The sequence below is a fragment of the Squalius cephalus genome (genome assembly GCF_949319135.1).
Source record: "Squalius cephalus genome assembly, chromosome: 6".
NCBI lineage: Eukaryota > Metazoa > Chordata > Actinopteri > Cypriniformes > Leuciscidae > Squalius > Squalius cephalus.
In genome coordinates this window covers 44,084,520-44,101,692 of record NC_137127.1, presented here as the reverse complement: position 1 = coordinate 44,101,692, position 17,173 = coordinate 44,084,520, and the positions used below count along the sequence as shown (strand labels likewise).

The following is a 17,173-nucleotide window of genomic DNA, read 5'->3' as shown; positions in this document are numbered from 1 at the left end:
AACAATTAGTATTATTATTATTTGCACATAGGTTCTTTGCTTTTTTGTTCATAATGATAGACTTTGTATGCTGAGATAAGCAAATGTTTAAATAAAACATACTTTGCTGAAGACATGAATTTTTGGTGGGTGATTGGCATACTAGTCAAATAACAGTCTGATCATTGCTAGTGGCGATCAGGTCATTGTTGTTTATCCATGATTTCAAATAAGAATCCCCCAATGGCTTTTAATGCAAATCATTAGCCCAAATTACGCAAAGTTACTACTTGAGCACTAGTTAAAGCCCAAATTACGCAAAATAATGAATTGAGTTTAAATCATTTGCTGACAGCTTGGTCCCCCCCAGTTAAAAAATCCTATCTGCGCCCCTGCTTTGCTACCATGCTGTCATCGTCATTTAGGGAGTGAGTTGTGTTACGTACACACAAGGAGCAATAATTTGGGGGATTCAATGCCGTCTTTAAATGTGGTTGTCACTTCTGAAACCTTGCGGTGTGTACGTGGGCTTTGATATAGATATTGCCAGTGAAATTATCATGAATATTTAGTAGATATTTGATATTGCCCGGCCACAGTGTGTGATAGTATGTGAGGTTTGTGAAGATTTCTCTCTGTTCTGTCTTGACCTAGTATTTCCTGTAGACAGCTGAACACTGAGGCTCATTTCTCTGTCATATAACCTTAAACTAGTTACCAGGAATAGAAATATGCTGAACTGTGCTGCCTACATATTTATAAGAGCGTCCTGGATTCATGTACCACGCTCTTATTTTCTGCTGAATCTGGCCTGTTTGGACAGGTTTTCCTTGCTTTATCTGCTTTCTAAATGAATCACACATTCACAGTGTTCACAGGTGTATTCACAAACATCAAATTCATCTTTTGTTTGGGGTTATGAAAAGAAAAAACTGTCCAAACTTGGTTGGTCCTGTTGTTCAGCCAGGAGTGTTAATTTGCTCTGGTCATATCCAGTGTCATATTTTAATAATTCATGGCTACGCTTTAGCTTTGATATAAAATACATTTTACCTACCATTAAAATAAAGAAACTTTTGACATAGCTGTTTTAAGCATTAAAAAAAACTTTTCTCATGTCCATCACGGGCAGCTGTATATGACAGGTCTAAATAGGTGGTCACATGACAGAAATTAAGTTAGCTCTGTTAAAGGGATGGTTCGGAGTAATTTCAACCTAGGGTCCTTTGCACCATGACCTCGAGCCAAACACCTGACACAGAAGCTTTTTTTCCCTTGGTCGAACATTATTAAAGTTAGAGCTTATTTAGGGAAATCAGCCGAATGGCTTAGTGCAGGCGCTAATGGATCCAAGGCTGTATCTCGTAAATTACCCCAATAATAATGCCCAGAATGGTACCAAACTTATACAGTAGTACAAATAGGTTCTGTACTCATAAAACGAGGCATTGGAAAGTTTGTAAGTACATCAGGAGTTTATTTAAATAACACTGATGGCTTATGCTACCGCTAACCCGGACGTCGAGGTCATGGTGCAAAGGACCCTAGGTTGAAATGACTCCGGACCATCCCTTTAAGGAGAAACACAGCTTACCTCCCCTAAACGTATTATACGACAGCATTTTTAGGCCTTTTTTTAAGGACATCAATTGCAAAACAAAAACTGCTCAGTGCACTGAAAGGTAGTCCTGAAATGTCAAATTTTGAGCATTACAGTTATCCCTACTTTCTCCAATATAGTAATATTAAAATAATGCATTAAATTATATAATATGGTCTACCATATCCTCATGGATGTGGTGGTGTTTGACATTTAGATATGCAGAAATGTCAAATTCATGGTCGGTCATTTTAATGCCTCTGAATTTGGATACTCAGAGAATTCATTTCATATTCATTCACAATTTTGAGTGACAGTGTGTATATATCTGACCTTCACTTTAGGATAGTGTTCTTTATCTTTGAGAAACTTCATGAGGTTTTTTTACAAAGTTGCTATTATGTTGGGGAAAACAGTGTAAGAATAGTGTAAGAGTAACACTGTTATGAAAGGGATAGTTCACCCTAAAATGAAAGTCAAGTCATTATTTACTCACCCTGGTGTTGTTTTGATGCCGTATGCCCTTCTTTCTTTAATGGACCTCAAAAGGAGACTTTTTAAAAAATGTCACACTCACGCCTGTCCATATGATGGCAGTGAATAGCGACCAGCATCAAGCTTTTTAAAAAACACACAAAAGTATCACAGAATGATCCCATGTGACGCATGCCGTATATTCCAAGTGTTCTGAGGGTGTACGATATTAAATGTTATGTATTAAATAAAAATCCTGACCTTGGCCGTTGGTCTTCTGTGCCCGACTGCACGTTCATGAGACTATTAACACAGGAGTTCATTACGATCGCCCAGAAAAAGCTTGAGAGAAATACAATCCATGTACCTTGTTCGTCGTACCAAGAAGTTATCACGTTCACATCTGTGAACTGACACCCGGAGTTCCTGTCCAGTGATATTTGACACAGTGAAGAAAGATCACAGATACTTTTTTGGGGATTTCTAAGGCGTTGCATTTCATGTCGCGCTTTTGATAATCTTGATTTCTCACAACTTTTTCTGGGTGAGTCGGAGGGAACTGTGGCGCTAATAAAGTCTCACAAATGTGCAGTCGATCACAGAAGACCGACGGCCAAGGTCAGGATTTTCATTGAATAATGCAGTACATTTAATATCGTACACCCTCAGAACACTTGGAATATACGGCATGTGTCACATGGGATCATTCTGTGATACTTTTGTGTGTTTTTTAAAAAGCTTGATGCTGGTCGCTTTTCACTGCCATTATAAGGACGAGCACGAGCAGGACTTCTTTAAAAAAATCCTTTTGTTAAAAGAAAGAAAGGGCATACGGCATCAGACCAACACCAGGGTGAGTAAATAGCCGCGTTTCCACTGTCGGGCCAGGGCCGGGCCGTGCTAGTGCGTGCCAGGGCCAGTCGCGTTTCCACTGTCACTTCCGGAGCTTGATCGGGGCTAACTTGGGGCCATCGGCCAGGATTTCTGGCCCGTCGAATACCTTGGGCCAAAGCGGGCCAGCTCGGGCTAGAGGAGTGGTTACGAACAGAGGCGGAGTTGATTCTGTCAGCATTAAAGACTTTTAAAATAATTTAACTCGCGTTCATGTTTGAATGCCTTCTGTTTGTGATGCAAAATACTATGCGCGCTAACCATTACCATAGTAAACAGTAAATGCTTGAAGATAGGCATAGTAAAAAAACATAGTGAACGCTTGAAGAAATCAGACCAATCATAAAGGCTATCACAGTCATGTTTTTATTTTATCTGTCAGTAGCCTACATCTCGTCTCTATACCGGACTATCATAAAATAAAGCAACTTTTTTTTCGGGAGCTTCCTCTGTTTCTGACTGAAAATATCTGTATGGGAGTCGAGAGAGTGCTAAAGCACCTCAGATCGTATTTTTGGTGGCATATATTTGTAGAAATTATCATTCTTTCTAAATGTGATGTAAATATGTCCTGTAACTACCAGATCAACAGAAACAGACGCGACTGAAGAAGTAGGTCCTCTTTCTTTTGTGAAATAGACCTAATGGTAATTTATTTGTGTGTGACTAATGTGCAGTTTTGACATAAATTAATTCATTATGATCAATGTATCACTTTTTATTGTAAACCTGTGGTAAAACATCGATGCTTGGTTTTTTAAATATTCAAGTAAACAACAAAAATGCCAGCAAACGGCCGCTTTTATCATGTTTGTTTTCAACGCTGTTTCCAGTGATTTCTGATTAGTTTTCTGATAAAACTTCCATTTTTTGGTGAAATGATGGGTTAGTGTGACGTTGTTCCAGAGAGGCGTGTTACGGGCGTGTTTTAGTGAAGCGCTGTGGAGCTTCTGGCCCGACAGTGGAAACGCAGGCCTGAGGCTATTAGCCCGGCACGGCCCGTTTAAAGCCCTGGCTCGCACTGGCCCGACAGTGGAAACGTGGCTAATGATGACTTAATTTCACTATCCCTTTCTGAAGCAATGTCTTCTTTACATGCTCCTAGTCAGAGCTTCTGCTCATTAGTCTGTATTTTCCAGTAAACAGTGTTGTGCTGGGATTCACCCTTGCAGTGGACACATGCGTTATAATTACAACATGCTGTTTTGACTAGTTCTGCTCCAGTGTCACTAACCCGTCAGCTGTCAGAGGGAGCAGTCATTGCCAAGTGAAGTGAAGGGGAGTATCTGTTGCTAGGTAACAGTTTCCTCACACACACACACACACACACACACACACACACACACACACACATCCAAACCCCAGAGCTCCCATGTGTGAAGGTCATTTGTACTGTCTCGTCCTCTCAGCTCACAGGAAGTGATGAGATGCACTTCCAGGTCAGAATGAACCGGATTAATGCTGGTGCCGGAAAAAAAACTGAGACACTTTATTTTTTGCAATTTTATGCAATAAAGATATCTGGTAACGCTTTGCAATAATTAATCCCATTAGTCCCATTAGTTAACAGTAGTTAATGCATTAACTAAGTATTCATCTTTGTTAACATTACTTAATAGAAATAGAAATGTTCAATGTTAGTTCATGTTATTGTTCAGGTCCATTAAATAATATTAACTTTTGATTTTAATAATGTATTAGTCATTGTTGAAATTAATAAATGCTTAAGGGCCCTATTTTAACGATCCAAGCGCACAGTCTAAAGTGCACGGCGAAGGTTCACTGAGGGCGTGTCCGAATCCACTTTTGCTAGTTTAACGTCAGGAAAAATGGTCGGCGCGCCAGGCGCATGGTCTAAAAGGGTTGTCCCTATTCTTAATGAGTAATGGGTGTGTTTTGGGCATAACGTGAAATAAAACCAACCAGAGTCTCATTTCCCATTATTTTAAATGCCAGTCGTGCTCACGCCATGGCGGATTGCTATTTACATGGCGGAATTTGCAAGCGGAAAAACTGAACGCTTCTCCAGAGCGCAAACGGATCTGCTCGTTGCACAAGGTTAAAGCAGACCATCTACGCGACTAGACGGATTCCACCATATCTTTATGTACACAATATTAATGTTTTACATAAATCCTTTTATTTTAAATATTTGGCATGTTTGTGTGCTGCTGTGCATCCCTGTGTGTGTAATAAGCAGACTGGACGTGCGTTGTGGACCCGCCTATAGGCGCACATTACTAACGCGCTCTTTAAATAACAAAAAAAAATATTGCACCATTGACTTTAGACCAGGTTTCAGTCGATCAATGGCTCAGTCTATTTCTGTTGCCTCAAAATAGCAACACGCGCCAGAACACACCTCGTTTTCAGACCAGCACGCCCATGGGCGCACAAATGAGCGCAAATGCATTTGCTATTTAAAGGAGACATATCATGCTTTTAAATCGTTCCTTTTTACATATAAATCATACATTTGTAGTCTATATAAAGCGGAACTGCAATGCTTGGGTCTGAATTCCTTATTATTATAGCTCCACAGGCCCCTTTTCTACCCCTTTTCTGATGTGCGTCTGAGAGCAACTCGTTTTGGTGCGGTCTCTTTAAATACAATTGAGACACTTCATACCCCGCCCCCTCTCCAGGATGCAGAGGTGACACTCAGTTCAACTCCACCCCGTTCGGCCATTTTTGTAGTTTGATAGCAGAGATACGATTATCTAGCGGCACAGAAACTTTTTATTCACACGTTATTAACAAAATGTCAACAACGGAAGACTTGTCCAGCCAGCCTTACATGTTCGAGCCAGAGTCGGAGCCGGAGCGAGATGAAAATGAAGACGACGAACCTGCAGAACAACGTCTTCATATGGATGTATCGCAATGGTGTGTTACTGTTTTTACACATGAAACTTTGGTCTTCCGACCTTTTAACACTGTGTCAATTTATTTTGATTAATATGTGCGAGGGAGAGAGAGCAAGACAGCGTCTAGTTTGGAGACGGTGTCTTGTTTACATTTTCGCCTGGCTCTGAAGAGAGAGAGAGAGTGCGCGCGCGCGACCGGGTCTCTCTCTCTCTCTGCTCGTTCTTTCAGTTAAACATGCGCCCTGTCACAAGCACGGCAGTTCATCTACATTAGACGGTGTAATGAAGCGTGTGGGTTACTACATCCAACAACCGAACATTTTAACTTACCCTCTCGTAACTTCTGCATCTTTTAGCTTAGACTACAAAATTGCAGCGAGAAATAAAAATGGCGGATTGCTCGAAGTGTTGGGCTGGAAGTCGATGTCCTTATTTGGCAGTTCCGCTGCAAATACTGTGACGTAATAGTTCACAAAACGTCATAGATAACAGAAAAATCGGAACAGGTTGAAAAATAAGGCCAAAACAGAATATAAAGATATCAACGAAGCACCTGAAGAGAATAATTTCAACTTTTCTGTACTTCTAAACACTCCAAATATACAACAAAATGCATTTAAGGGCTAAAAAAGTGGATTTAGCATGATATGTCCCCTTTAAACAACGTGGCGCAGGACGTGAAAATGATAACTGCGTCAGGCTGAAACTAGCAAAAAACACTTGCGTCGCGCTTGGCGCTGCATTGCGCCGGGTGTAAGATAGGGCCCTGAGTGTTTTTCATAGTTAGTTCATCTTAACCAATACAGTTAACAAATGGAACCTTATTTTAAAGTGTTACCAGAAATCCTCTTTACAGAAATGTTTCTTCAAAAAGTAAGGAAATATATGATGTTTGATAATGATGTTTTCAAGTCTATTTGTTACGAAACCTTTTTTTCGTTACTCAGACCACATGGTGTGTTTCTGTTGGCAGATAATTAAACGATCTCATTATATAATTGGGATTTATCTAGTAAGCATGTCCAATTAACCAGACTATTTCCTGGACCTGTTTGTTTGAAAGCCTGAGGGAAGATCTGTGTGTGATCTTATCTGTCTCTCTGTGTACAGCCTTCTCCTCCATGCAATTTCTTTGCTCTCTCTGGTTTTCTTGTTTTTTATATTGAGAATATACTGAAGATTAATGCACATGTATTTCCGGAAATTACCTTCTCTGTTAAGGGACGATGCGTTGGCCCCCATTTGATTTGTAGATGCATTTTTAACATTTATGATGGCACCATTTTTTAAAACAATATTAGGGCTGTCACGATTCCTCAATTTTAAAAAAAAAAAATCCTTGATTACAGTGTTGAGTAACGGGCAAAATACGGAAGTGGTGCATTCAACCAATCCATGAACCGCATTATTAGACCATTTTATAAAGCTGCACGATGTATTAAAACCATTTAAAAACCACACTATAGCATAGTGCCCTCTGAGTATAAATTATTAAAGAAACATTTGAATTAAATGTCATTTGACCAATATTAAACGAGGATTTGATCTGCTGTAAAGTGTAACAACTCCAGGCCGTTAGCGCCCTCTGCAGGCATTTGGTATAATACATAATGTACACATGATGATTGTTAAAATACATAAAATATAGTGTTGTTCTATAAAACCATATGATTACTTGCTTTTGATACTGACTTTGAACCAAATATTATTGCCTCAAGTGTATTTTAAGTCATTTTAAAGGCTTAGGTCTATGCTCAATGCTCACTGCTCAGTGAATCATCAAAATAACCGATTTCTCGATTACCAAAATAATCATTAGTGACAGCCCTAAACAATATAAACTATATACAGTGTTGTCCTTCTATATTAAATACTTACATTTAAGTAAATCATAAAGACAAACTGTCCGTCCGAATGAATAATTTATTACCTCTTGCCCGTAAAATGAACACAACTAGGCCTAGAACTTACTACTACAGAGGTTATCAATTAAAAACAGTTTAAAAGACGCATCTCGAGACCTTGTGGTTTTCCCCTTTCCACTGACCGCGTCTCACGTTTTTCAAAGCTAAAACGCATTTTGTGTGAACCAGCCCTTCAATTAGTGCTACTCCATTTCTGAAACTTGGCTTTAAATGATTGTTTTTAAGGACTTTTTTGATATTAGCATAATTTATCTCCAGCCCTCTGCCAAAACACAGTTTCCTGGAGGGTATTTATTATGTTTTGCTCCTCTGGGAATCATGCGAACAGCTGGGCCTGAGGCAACTAATTCCCAGAGCAATATGGTACCTCGCGAGTTCAATGTTGTGTATCTTTGGTACCTTGTGTACTCACATACACGTGATTTGCTGGTATTCTGCATATTAATTGCCAACATTTGAATAATAGGATTTTAGTTTGCCACCGTCTTGAAAGGACATGCAAAATCGCAGTGACAATATCGCTTTGATGAAACTTCAAGAGTCCTTCAGTGTGACTCATTACACACTCAGACACAGATTATGTCTTATTCCTCCCACACCAACTCTTCTCTCAAGTGCTCACTCTTTAGTGTTTTGTCACCGCCACAGAAGTCAACGCTGTGCCTTTGTGCTCATCCAGCGCATGTTGGAAGAGCTCACACCAGATTCCTGAGGAGGCAGAGAACGAGAAATGCTGTCATCAAGAGAGAGATGTTACATAAAGCCACACGCAGCACCATTTTTAACCCAGAGCCGTTAAACCTCTACAGTCCTCGTCTCTATAGCTCACACACTCTTAAAGGGATAGTTCACCCAAAAATTTCAATTCTGTCATCATTTACTCACCCTCAAGTTGTTTATACTTTATACTATTCATTTTTTATACTATGGAAGTCATTGAGGCCCATCAACTGTTTGGTTACCCATATCCTTCAAAATATCTTCTTTTGTGTTCAGCAGAAAAAAGAAACTCATACAGGTTTGGAACAACTTAGGGTGAGTAAATGATGACAGAATTTTCATTTTTAGGTGAACTATCCCTTTAAAAATAGGTTTTTCTCGCAGCGATGCTATAGATGAACTATTTTTGTATCCCCAGAGAACCTTACAATGAACAGTTCTTAAAATAGCCATTTTTTCATAGAGCATTTTAGTGATCTAAATAACTTTTTCCCACTTTGTGCTGTAGAAATGTTCCATGGATGTTAAAGGTTCTTCATGGAACCATTAATGCCAATAAAGAGCCTTTATTTTTTAGTGCAGATGCAGAGCTGCTTTCCCATGCTCCAAAAACAGCCAAAAAGCTGGATCTGGAAATGAAAGGAAATCGAAAATAAAATGTTTGGATGCTTTGCAATCATGGGAATTCTTAATCGCTAGGAAATTAAAGTCAAAATGCAAACAGGAGGCTTCATGTTTAATGCAAATGCAATGTAACTGGACATGTGATTTACCCATGCAGTCTTGCTCAGCCTGTGTGTTCTGTTCTCATCTTCAGGCATACAGAACAATAAATATGTCTGTGAAACCATTTCTAATACCACAGCTAATGTAACCTTTAGAGATCACTTGTCCTATTTCACAGCTCTCTTCTCACATCAAAAAAAAACCTTTGCGGCAGCTGTTGCAGTGTGACATGCATGACTGGGACAGACTCCCATCAGGTTACACATATGCAACATCACTGATAACACCACTTATACTGTGGACACTGCCGTTACATGCATCTATACTGGATGCAAATCTCACGTCATCACCTCAGACCCATGTTGATAAGTAGTAATAACATAAATAATTTGTTGTAATTCAATTCAATTCACATTCATTTGTGTAGAGCTTTTCACAATACACATCGTTTTACAGAAAATGTGTCTACATTACAAATTAGAGTGATCTGTTATCAGAGGTAACTGTCTAAGTTATGTATTTTTTTAAATGTACATATACAAATTACACAGTTAGCAAAAAAAAATGTATTCATTTAAACAATGTAATAATTTAATGCAGTACTAATACTTTATTTTCATTATAATAGCCATCTTTCTGGGTTAAGCTGTCATTTAAGTATTTAAAAAATGCATGAATATTTAATGAAATAAGCATTTTTTTAATTTAGCACTGCAATTCGGGCAGGACTCATAAAGGTGCTAACCTCTTTTAAAATTACAAATATGAAACGTTGCTTAATCCAGTAATGAAACTGTCGGAACCCAGGGTTTAAAAAAAGGTCAGGGGTTTAATTAGCTCATTTTTCTGTATATTATGTAATTATGCTTTAATTAGATAGTACATTGTTAACAGCACGCTGTACATACACTGTAAAAAGTGCTTTTCAAAGTTGTTAAATAAAACAGATTATCGGGGTATGTTTTACAAGAACATACATTTTAGTCTTGCTACTTCAAAATGTTGCACTCAATTCGATGTTTTTACTTGCCGTTTCTTTATGTAATATGAAATTTACTAGCAATTTTTTTTTAAATTGTTTCACCTACACCAAAAAAATGTCACTTCATTGTGCACAGCTACATACTTCAGTTCCATCTTCGTTTTTTTCAGACACACACCTCAGCCTGTGATGTTGTTGATTGGCTGACGGTGTGTGTGTGTGTGAGTGGGAAGCAGCCGGTCTTGTGCTCACGGGCATGATTTCCATGGTCACTGCTGTATCGCTGTACAACCCCTTCCCCCTCACCCAGTCCTGACGGAGAGGATGAATTATAATGGTTCGATGTGTTGGGGGAGGGACGCTGCATGTGTGTGTATGTGTATGTACATGTGCATGTGCGTTTTAGGATCCCGTGGTCTGTGTGGTGATCAGGTTGGGGGAGGGACAATGTGTGTGTGAGTCTGCGCTCATGCCAGCTTCTGTAGACATTGGCACTGTCTGTAATATGGGAAAATGTTCCAGAAACTGCCTGTGCACAAGAGTGTTCGTAACGAACGAGGAACAAAAGTATTTGTAAACCTATATAAATAGGTTTTTATATTTTCTATAGAAAATGTGTGTGGTCCTTGACCTTGCCCATGCAAAAGTTGTCATTGTGCGAGGGTGTTGCCAGGGCGTTGCTATGTGGTTGGTTTGATGTTTTGAGTGTTTTTAGCATGTTGCTGTGCGATTACTAGGGTGTTCTGGTGTAAATTACAAGCCAGATCTTAATAATTAGGGTCAGTGATTTGAGTATGATCACTATCCTTGTTTAACATACTTTTAACCAGAGTACTTATTACAGAAATAATATACTTAGACAGAAAGAATAAATGGTTTATTTTAAGGTGACGTAGTTACATTGTACTTACTCAGATAAATACTGAGTGAAACACTTACTATAGTTGTACTATAAAAGTACATGTAGTAACGTGTAACATTTAAAATAAAGTGTAACTGAATATACTAATAGTGTGACGCAACCTTGGCCTTCCCACTTTTGCAGTATTTTACGCTGTAGTTTTTTAAGGGAACACTTTATTTTAGTGTCCTAGTTACTATAAACTGTACATAATTACATGCAGCTAACCCTTACCACATCCTAATCCTAACCCTAACCCTATAATAAGTACATGTAGTTAATTATTATTACTCTATACTTAAGTGTATAATTACACTGTAATTAGGACACCTTAAAATAAAGTGTTCTTCTTTTTCACATGGGTAGTAATAGTGATAGTGGCAGTAACAGGCCATAATGCCAGATGTATCTTCTGTTCTGTTTGTATTTCTAACTTTTAAAGCTAAATGTGGAGCACAGATGAGCGTCTAAGAACAAAATGATATCAGCAGTTTTATAATCTGTGTCTGTGATGGAGCATCTGCTCTCGTCGTTACGTCAGCTCTCTGTCCTGAGCTGAACTGAAGTGACGCAGGTGCAGTTTTCTTTGAGATAGGATGAAGTCCAGACCTGGCCGTCTGCACTTGTGTGAATCACAGTCTTCAGCGCTCGGTTGAACTGAGCTGTGATTACTGTGATGTGCTAATGACTAGTTAATCTCTCAGAATTAGCCAGTGCTTTTTTTTTTTACAGATGTGCCGTTTCCGAAACATGTTGGCTTTCATAAGCTGTGAGCTGAGTGATTCGAGTCTTTCAGTTCAATTGAACTAGTTAAATGATTCATTGATTTGATTCATGACTCACCCAATTTACTGTACATGTTAATTTTGGAGTCAAATAAATATTCATTTAAAGGTGTGTCAAGTCAAGTCACCTTTATTTATATAGCGCTTTATAAAATACAGATTGTTTCAAATCAGCTTTACAGTGAAAACAGGAAAAATATGCATTTCGGCTGTTGTTCAGTTCAGTTTTGATGGTAAAGATCAGTTATTAAATTAGTTCATTTCATCTATAAAGCATTTCTGCAAAAAAAAAAAAAAAGTCATCCTACACCCTTGTTAAAAAACTTCAAATCTTAAAAGTATATTTTTAAAAGACTGTACTCGAAGATAATATAATATTAATGAAATAAAAGGCCACTTAAGAAGAGTATGACTGTTTCTTAACACACTTTTAAAAAGTGCACTTTGCAATAATGTGAAATTACATTTTTAAAGTACATTTTAAATCATCGTTTTAGTCTCTTTTGTCGTGCTTTACAGAAGTACACTTATTTTGGTGTGCTGACTAAGATAAAGCACATGTAAAGTACTTGATTATCATTTTAACTGTAGTGAATGTAAAATATACTAAATTGCAACTTCATTACAAATATATTTAAATACATGCCATACAAGTTTCAGTTGAATTACATTTATATTATAAAGACGAGAAATATGAAATTACATATTAAAGATGTACTTACATCCTACTCAAGTAGGTCAAAAGTAAAAAATAATATACATTTAAACTGATTTAAATTTTAAATTTTACATTTTCATGTAATTATAAATAACATGCAATTAAGTGTCAAAAAACATTACATTCACTTTGCACTCAACTACATTCTTTTAAATTTCCGATTTAAAAGAATGCAAAAAAAAGTGCAGTAGTATTTGGGAATCTTCTTTGGAAGATTGGCCATCGTTATTTTTGCAGTTTCCACGAGTGGACCAGAAATGCACCCTTGAATGCTGACGTTCTTCTCTCTTCCTCTCAGGAGGGCCAGCGGTTAATGCAGGAGAAGCCGGAGCTGAGCGCGCTGGTGAAGAAGAAACTGGAGGAGATCCGTGAGTGCTGGCAGGATCTGGAGAGCACCACACAAGCCAAAGCCCGGCAGCTGTTCGAGGCCAACCGGGCCGACCTGCTGGTGCAGAGCTACACCAGCCTGGACCAGCGACTCCAGCAGCTCGAGGGACAGCTGGCACACGTGGACTACGGCCAGGACCTCACCACGGTCAACAAGCAGCTGAAGAAACTGCAGGTCTAGACTCTTTCTTTCACGGTCACGCGTGTCAGCAGCTTTCAGTGTTTAGCGTCAAGATGATGTTTCCTCCAGAACTTGCTTTTATCAGATTGCTGGTTTTCCAACATGCCTTTAATTTGCTCTTTATTTCTTTCCGATTCCTGTGCTGAAGACTTTTATTTTCTTATCCACTGCTGCATTTACTGGTAATATGAGCCTCATCACTGTCCACCGTATGAGTGTATTTCATGTCGCTGGTGTGGCTCTCCTCTCTGACAGCATGCCATGGCTCTCAGCTGATCTGAGTTCAGTTTCAGCTCTGTCCCCACGTCACTCCATCCACATCGTCATCAGCGGTACTGTAGCATCTTCATTTCGCTTTCTTTATTTGCACACACCCTCTCATTCTTTCAGTTTGCTTTTACTCTCTTTCAATTCCCATCAATCTTCACCAGAATATGTATCATATGTGCATCATATGCGGTCCTATGTGTGTATGGGAGTGTGTGGTTATATTTCCTACCCTTTTATACATCAGCATATTTCAAATTGTCACTAAAGAAACATTTGCCTTCAGTAACATTTAGTGTAATTAAAAATGTAGCTCTTGTAGTTTGTCAGCTCTCCATGTACTAGGTGTGCGGGTCAGAATTAAACATTTTGAGTAGTCATTATAATTCTATTTTCTTTTTAAGTTTCAGTTGCGTATTTTATAATGCTAGTAATAACTTACAGTTATAGTCTCTTTTAGTTTGATGTTAACTGTGCCTTAACTCAATGAATTGCTGCTTCTCATTTCAGAACGACATAATAATAGGTCACAAATCTCATTATTGTAATTATGAACTGCCCTTGATATATGAGTTTGGATTGGTCATTTACTCTACTTCACTTCACTGTCTTAATTTAGGTAACATCTTACCCGAATAGGTCATGTGGATCTTTCTCAGAAGTTAGAGATTGGAAAGATTTTTTAATGTTTTTTTAAAAAAGAAGTCTCGGTTACACTTTATTTTAAGGTGTCATTGTTACAGTTTAATTATATATTTAAGTACTGAATAATATTAAGCAACTACATAAAACTGTAATATTGCAAAATATTATTACTATTTTTATACTATTTTAAAATATATTTTATTCCTGCTATAGTAAAGCTGAATTTTTTTCATCATCACTTTTAATCATTTCTGAAATATCATGTGACAGTGAAGACTGGCTTCATTGTCACATGATATTTCAGAAATTATTAAAATATGGTAATTTGGTGCTTTTATTAATATTATGTTGAAAACAGTTGTGCTGCTGCTTATTATTTTTGTGGCTACCGTGATCATTTTTTTAAGAAGGTACAAAAGAACAGCGTTTATTTGAAATAGAAATCTTTTGGTACATTATAAATGTCTTTACTGTGACGTTTGATCAATTTAATCCATTAAAATTATTTTTAAAAATCCCCAGAAAAAGAAAACATACTGAACCCAAACTTTTCAACGGTAGTATATGAGCTGAAGATATCTTTGGTCTCATACCTAGTTTGCCATTTTCAATGACTTTTCACAAGCACATTTTAACTTTTATAAGCCAACACGTTTTCTTTGGAAGTTTGAAAGGTTTATGATGATGTCATAACTCACTTCCTGTCTCCTCTTGTCTTTCTGGTGTTCTTCCTCTCCTCTTTCCCACTATCTATATTGTCATAACTGTGCTGAACTGTGTATTTCTTTGTCCCGCTCTCTTGGATGTCCACTATGTTCTCCTGACTTTCTCTCCTGTTCTACACCTCAACCGTTGCTCGTTCATCATGTTCACTTCCACCGCTCTCTTGCTTACAGACAATGGAGTGTCATATGGAGGAGTGGTATAAAGAGGTTGGAGACCTGCAGGTCCATGCGGCTTCCATCCCTCAGCAGGGGGAGGTGATGGAAAAGGTGTCCGAGAAGCAAGTCGGTGTGGAAACGCGAATCGTTCGACTGATTGAGCCTCTGAAAGAGAGACGCCGTATCCTGCTGGCCTCTAAAGAAGTGCACCAAGTTGGCCGTGACCTTGAGGATGAAATTGTGAGTTTAACAACCTCATTACAACCATTAGCTTTAATATATTTTGGTATTTTCAATGTGCCTCGCAACATATCGTGTACGTGTTTGTCCGCAGTTGTGGATACAAGAGCATCTTCCAATGGCCACTTCTCAGGAACATGGGACAAGTTTACAAGCGGTACAGCAACTCATGAAGAAGAATCAAGTAAGACAACCTCAAAATCTTACTGAGAACAGCTTAGATGATGCTGGTTTAGGCTAGTCTGGTGCTGGTCTTGCTGGTTGACTTGAGGCTAGAAAACACTACATAACTTTTGGCCAGATTGTTGCCCCAATTTTCAGTCTGGACTCAATAGTAGTTATCAAAAATCAGGGCCAGTCTACAGTATGATGGCCACAGACTGATTTTTTAGCTTCCGACTATGATTCCATCCAGTCGGAGGAGATGTGATTATAATAGACTTTTTTTTTTTCATTTGTCATGTCTCCTTGTAACGAGGCAGATGTTTATGTGTGAGTTTGGCCCAGTTTACACCTGGTATTAAGTAGCGTTTTTGTCGATCGGATCACAAGTGGACGATGCTAAATACTTTAGACCAGTGGTTCCCAATCCTGGTCCTGGGGACCCACAGCTCTGCACAGTTTGTATGTCTCCCTCATTTAACACACCTGATTCAGATCATCATCTCGTTAGGAAAAAGCTCTGAACTGAACTGGGTGTGTCAGATAAAGGAGACATATAAAATGTGCAGAGCTGTGGGTCCCCAGGACCAGGATTGGGAACCACTGCTTTAGACCACTTCCAGAGGTAGATGAAAACACATTCTAATACACACTCACAGCGTTCGGCTGGTCTTGAACAGAGATCTGAAAAAGTCCATACATTTACATGTCCATAGACCCTCCCCTCGAAGAAATCAGGAAAGAAGTGGTTGAAAGTGGACAAAAGAGGCGGATTAAAACACCATCAACAGTGCCTATATTTAGACCTACGAATGATATATTTAGTATATTTAGTCTTAAGAATGAAATTTATATTGTAAAAAAAAATCATATTTATCAAACATGCGCACCAGTAAGTAGTCATTGTTGATAAATCCCACATGTTCTTAAGCACCATGCCCGTTCACGTTCATTTGCATTCAAAAATGCCACCAATGAACCATATATAGTTACAACACCTTTATAAAGCACGTGAATGTATATGTCCTCACTGAAATCATGGCAAAGAGGGCGAAAACGAGAAACCGCTCAGAAAGTACTGGTGAGCCAAGTGGCAGAAAACCAAAAAGTGTTATTTGGGTCACTCACTTTGAGGCATAACTAACAAAAGAAAAAACTGTACATGGGAGAAAATAACAGCTGCTGTTAATTCTGTTGGGTCAGAGGAAAGAACACTGCCAGAAATAAAAAAGAAATGGTTTGACATTAAAATCGCTGCCAAAAAAAAGGGTCACACATGCAAACGGGAAATATCTGCTTCTGGAGGAGGACAAAAAACGTGTTTTCTGCACACCGTTTGCCAAGTCTTCCAGCAAAGCGAGATACAGCTACATTCCAAATGTCTTTTATAGCTTTGTACACCAATTATGCAAATGTATAGCTTGAACTATGAAATTACTAATTAAGTATTTGTAATTAAAGGACACAAGAAACACGTGGCGGCACTTTCTTTTTGTAGTATCATCATCCTAGCACTAGATTCTCTGCGTAAGTACGCTCAGAGTTGTGCTTGTATTTACACACATTCCTATGTATAAGTACAAGTTGGTAGAAATGCATCTTAATGCCAGGTGTAAACAGGGCCTTTGTTATCTTCAGAACTTCTTGAAAGTCTGGTAGTGCGTTATCCTCTGTCGTTTAGTGTTATGATGCATAGTTTTTCTCTGAACCATTTACGAAGTCGGCAAGTGTGTGTTTTCAAATCTGTTCCGATGTGTAGTATATTCCAGCCTTTAGTCAATCAGCATAATCTTTCTAGTGAAACAGGTTGACCAATGATATCCTGGTGGTTAGGATATCCAT

General features: G+C 38.4%; 2 protein-coding genes across 5 annotated transcripts in view; one reads left to right on the top strand and one right to left on the bottom strand.

The window, feature by feature from the left end:
• The window catches only part of sptbn4b (spectrin, beta, non-erythrocytic 4b), an 88,406-nt gene that overhangs the window by 53,195 nt on the left and 18,038 nt on the right, over nt 1-17,173 (top strand). For all 4 annotated transcript variants that reach the window (XM_079874321.1, XM_079874320.1, XM_079874319.1 and 1 more), the window contains exons 20-22: nt 12,867-13,130; nt 14,945-15,169; nt 15,264-15,353. In XM_079874321.1, coding sequence (XP_079730447.1) covers nt 12,867-13,130; nt 14,945-15,169; nt 15,264-15,353 — 579 coding nt within the window. The remainder of the gene's footprint in view (nt 1-12,866; nt 13,131-14,944; nt 15,170-15,263; nt 15,354-17,173) is intronic.
• Nucleotides 1-17,173, bottom strand: part of lbhl (LBH regulator of WNT signaling pathway, like) — a 489,980-nt gene that overhangs the window by 468,738 nt on the left and 4,069 nt on the right. The window lies entirely within an intron of this gene.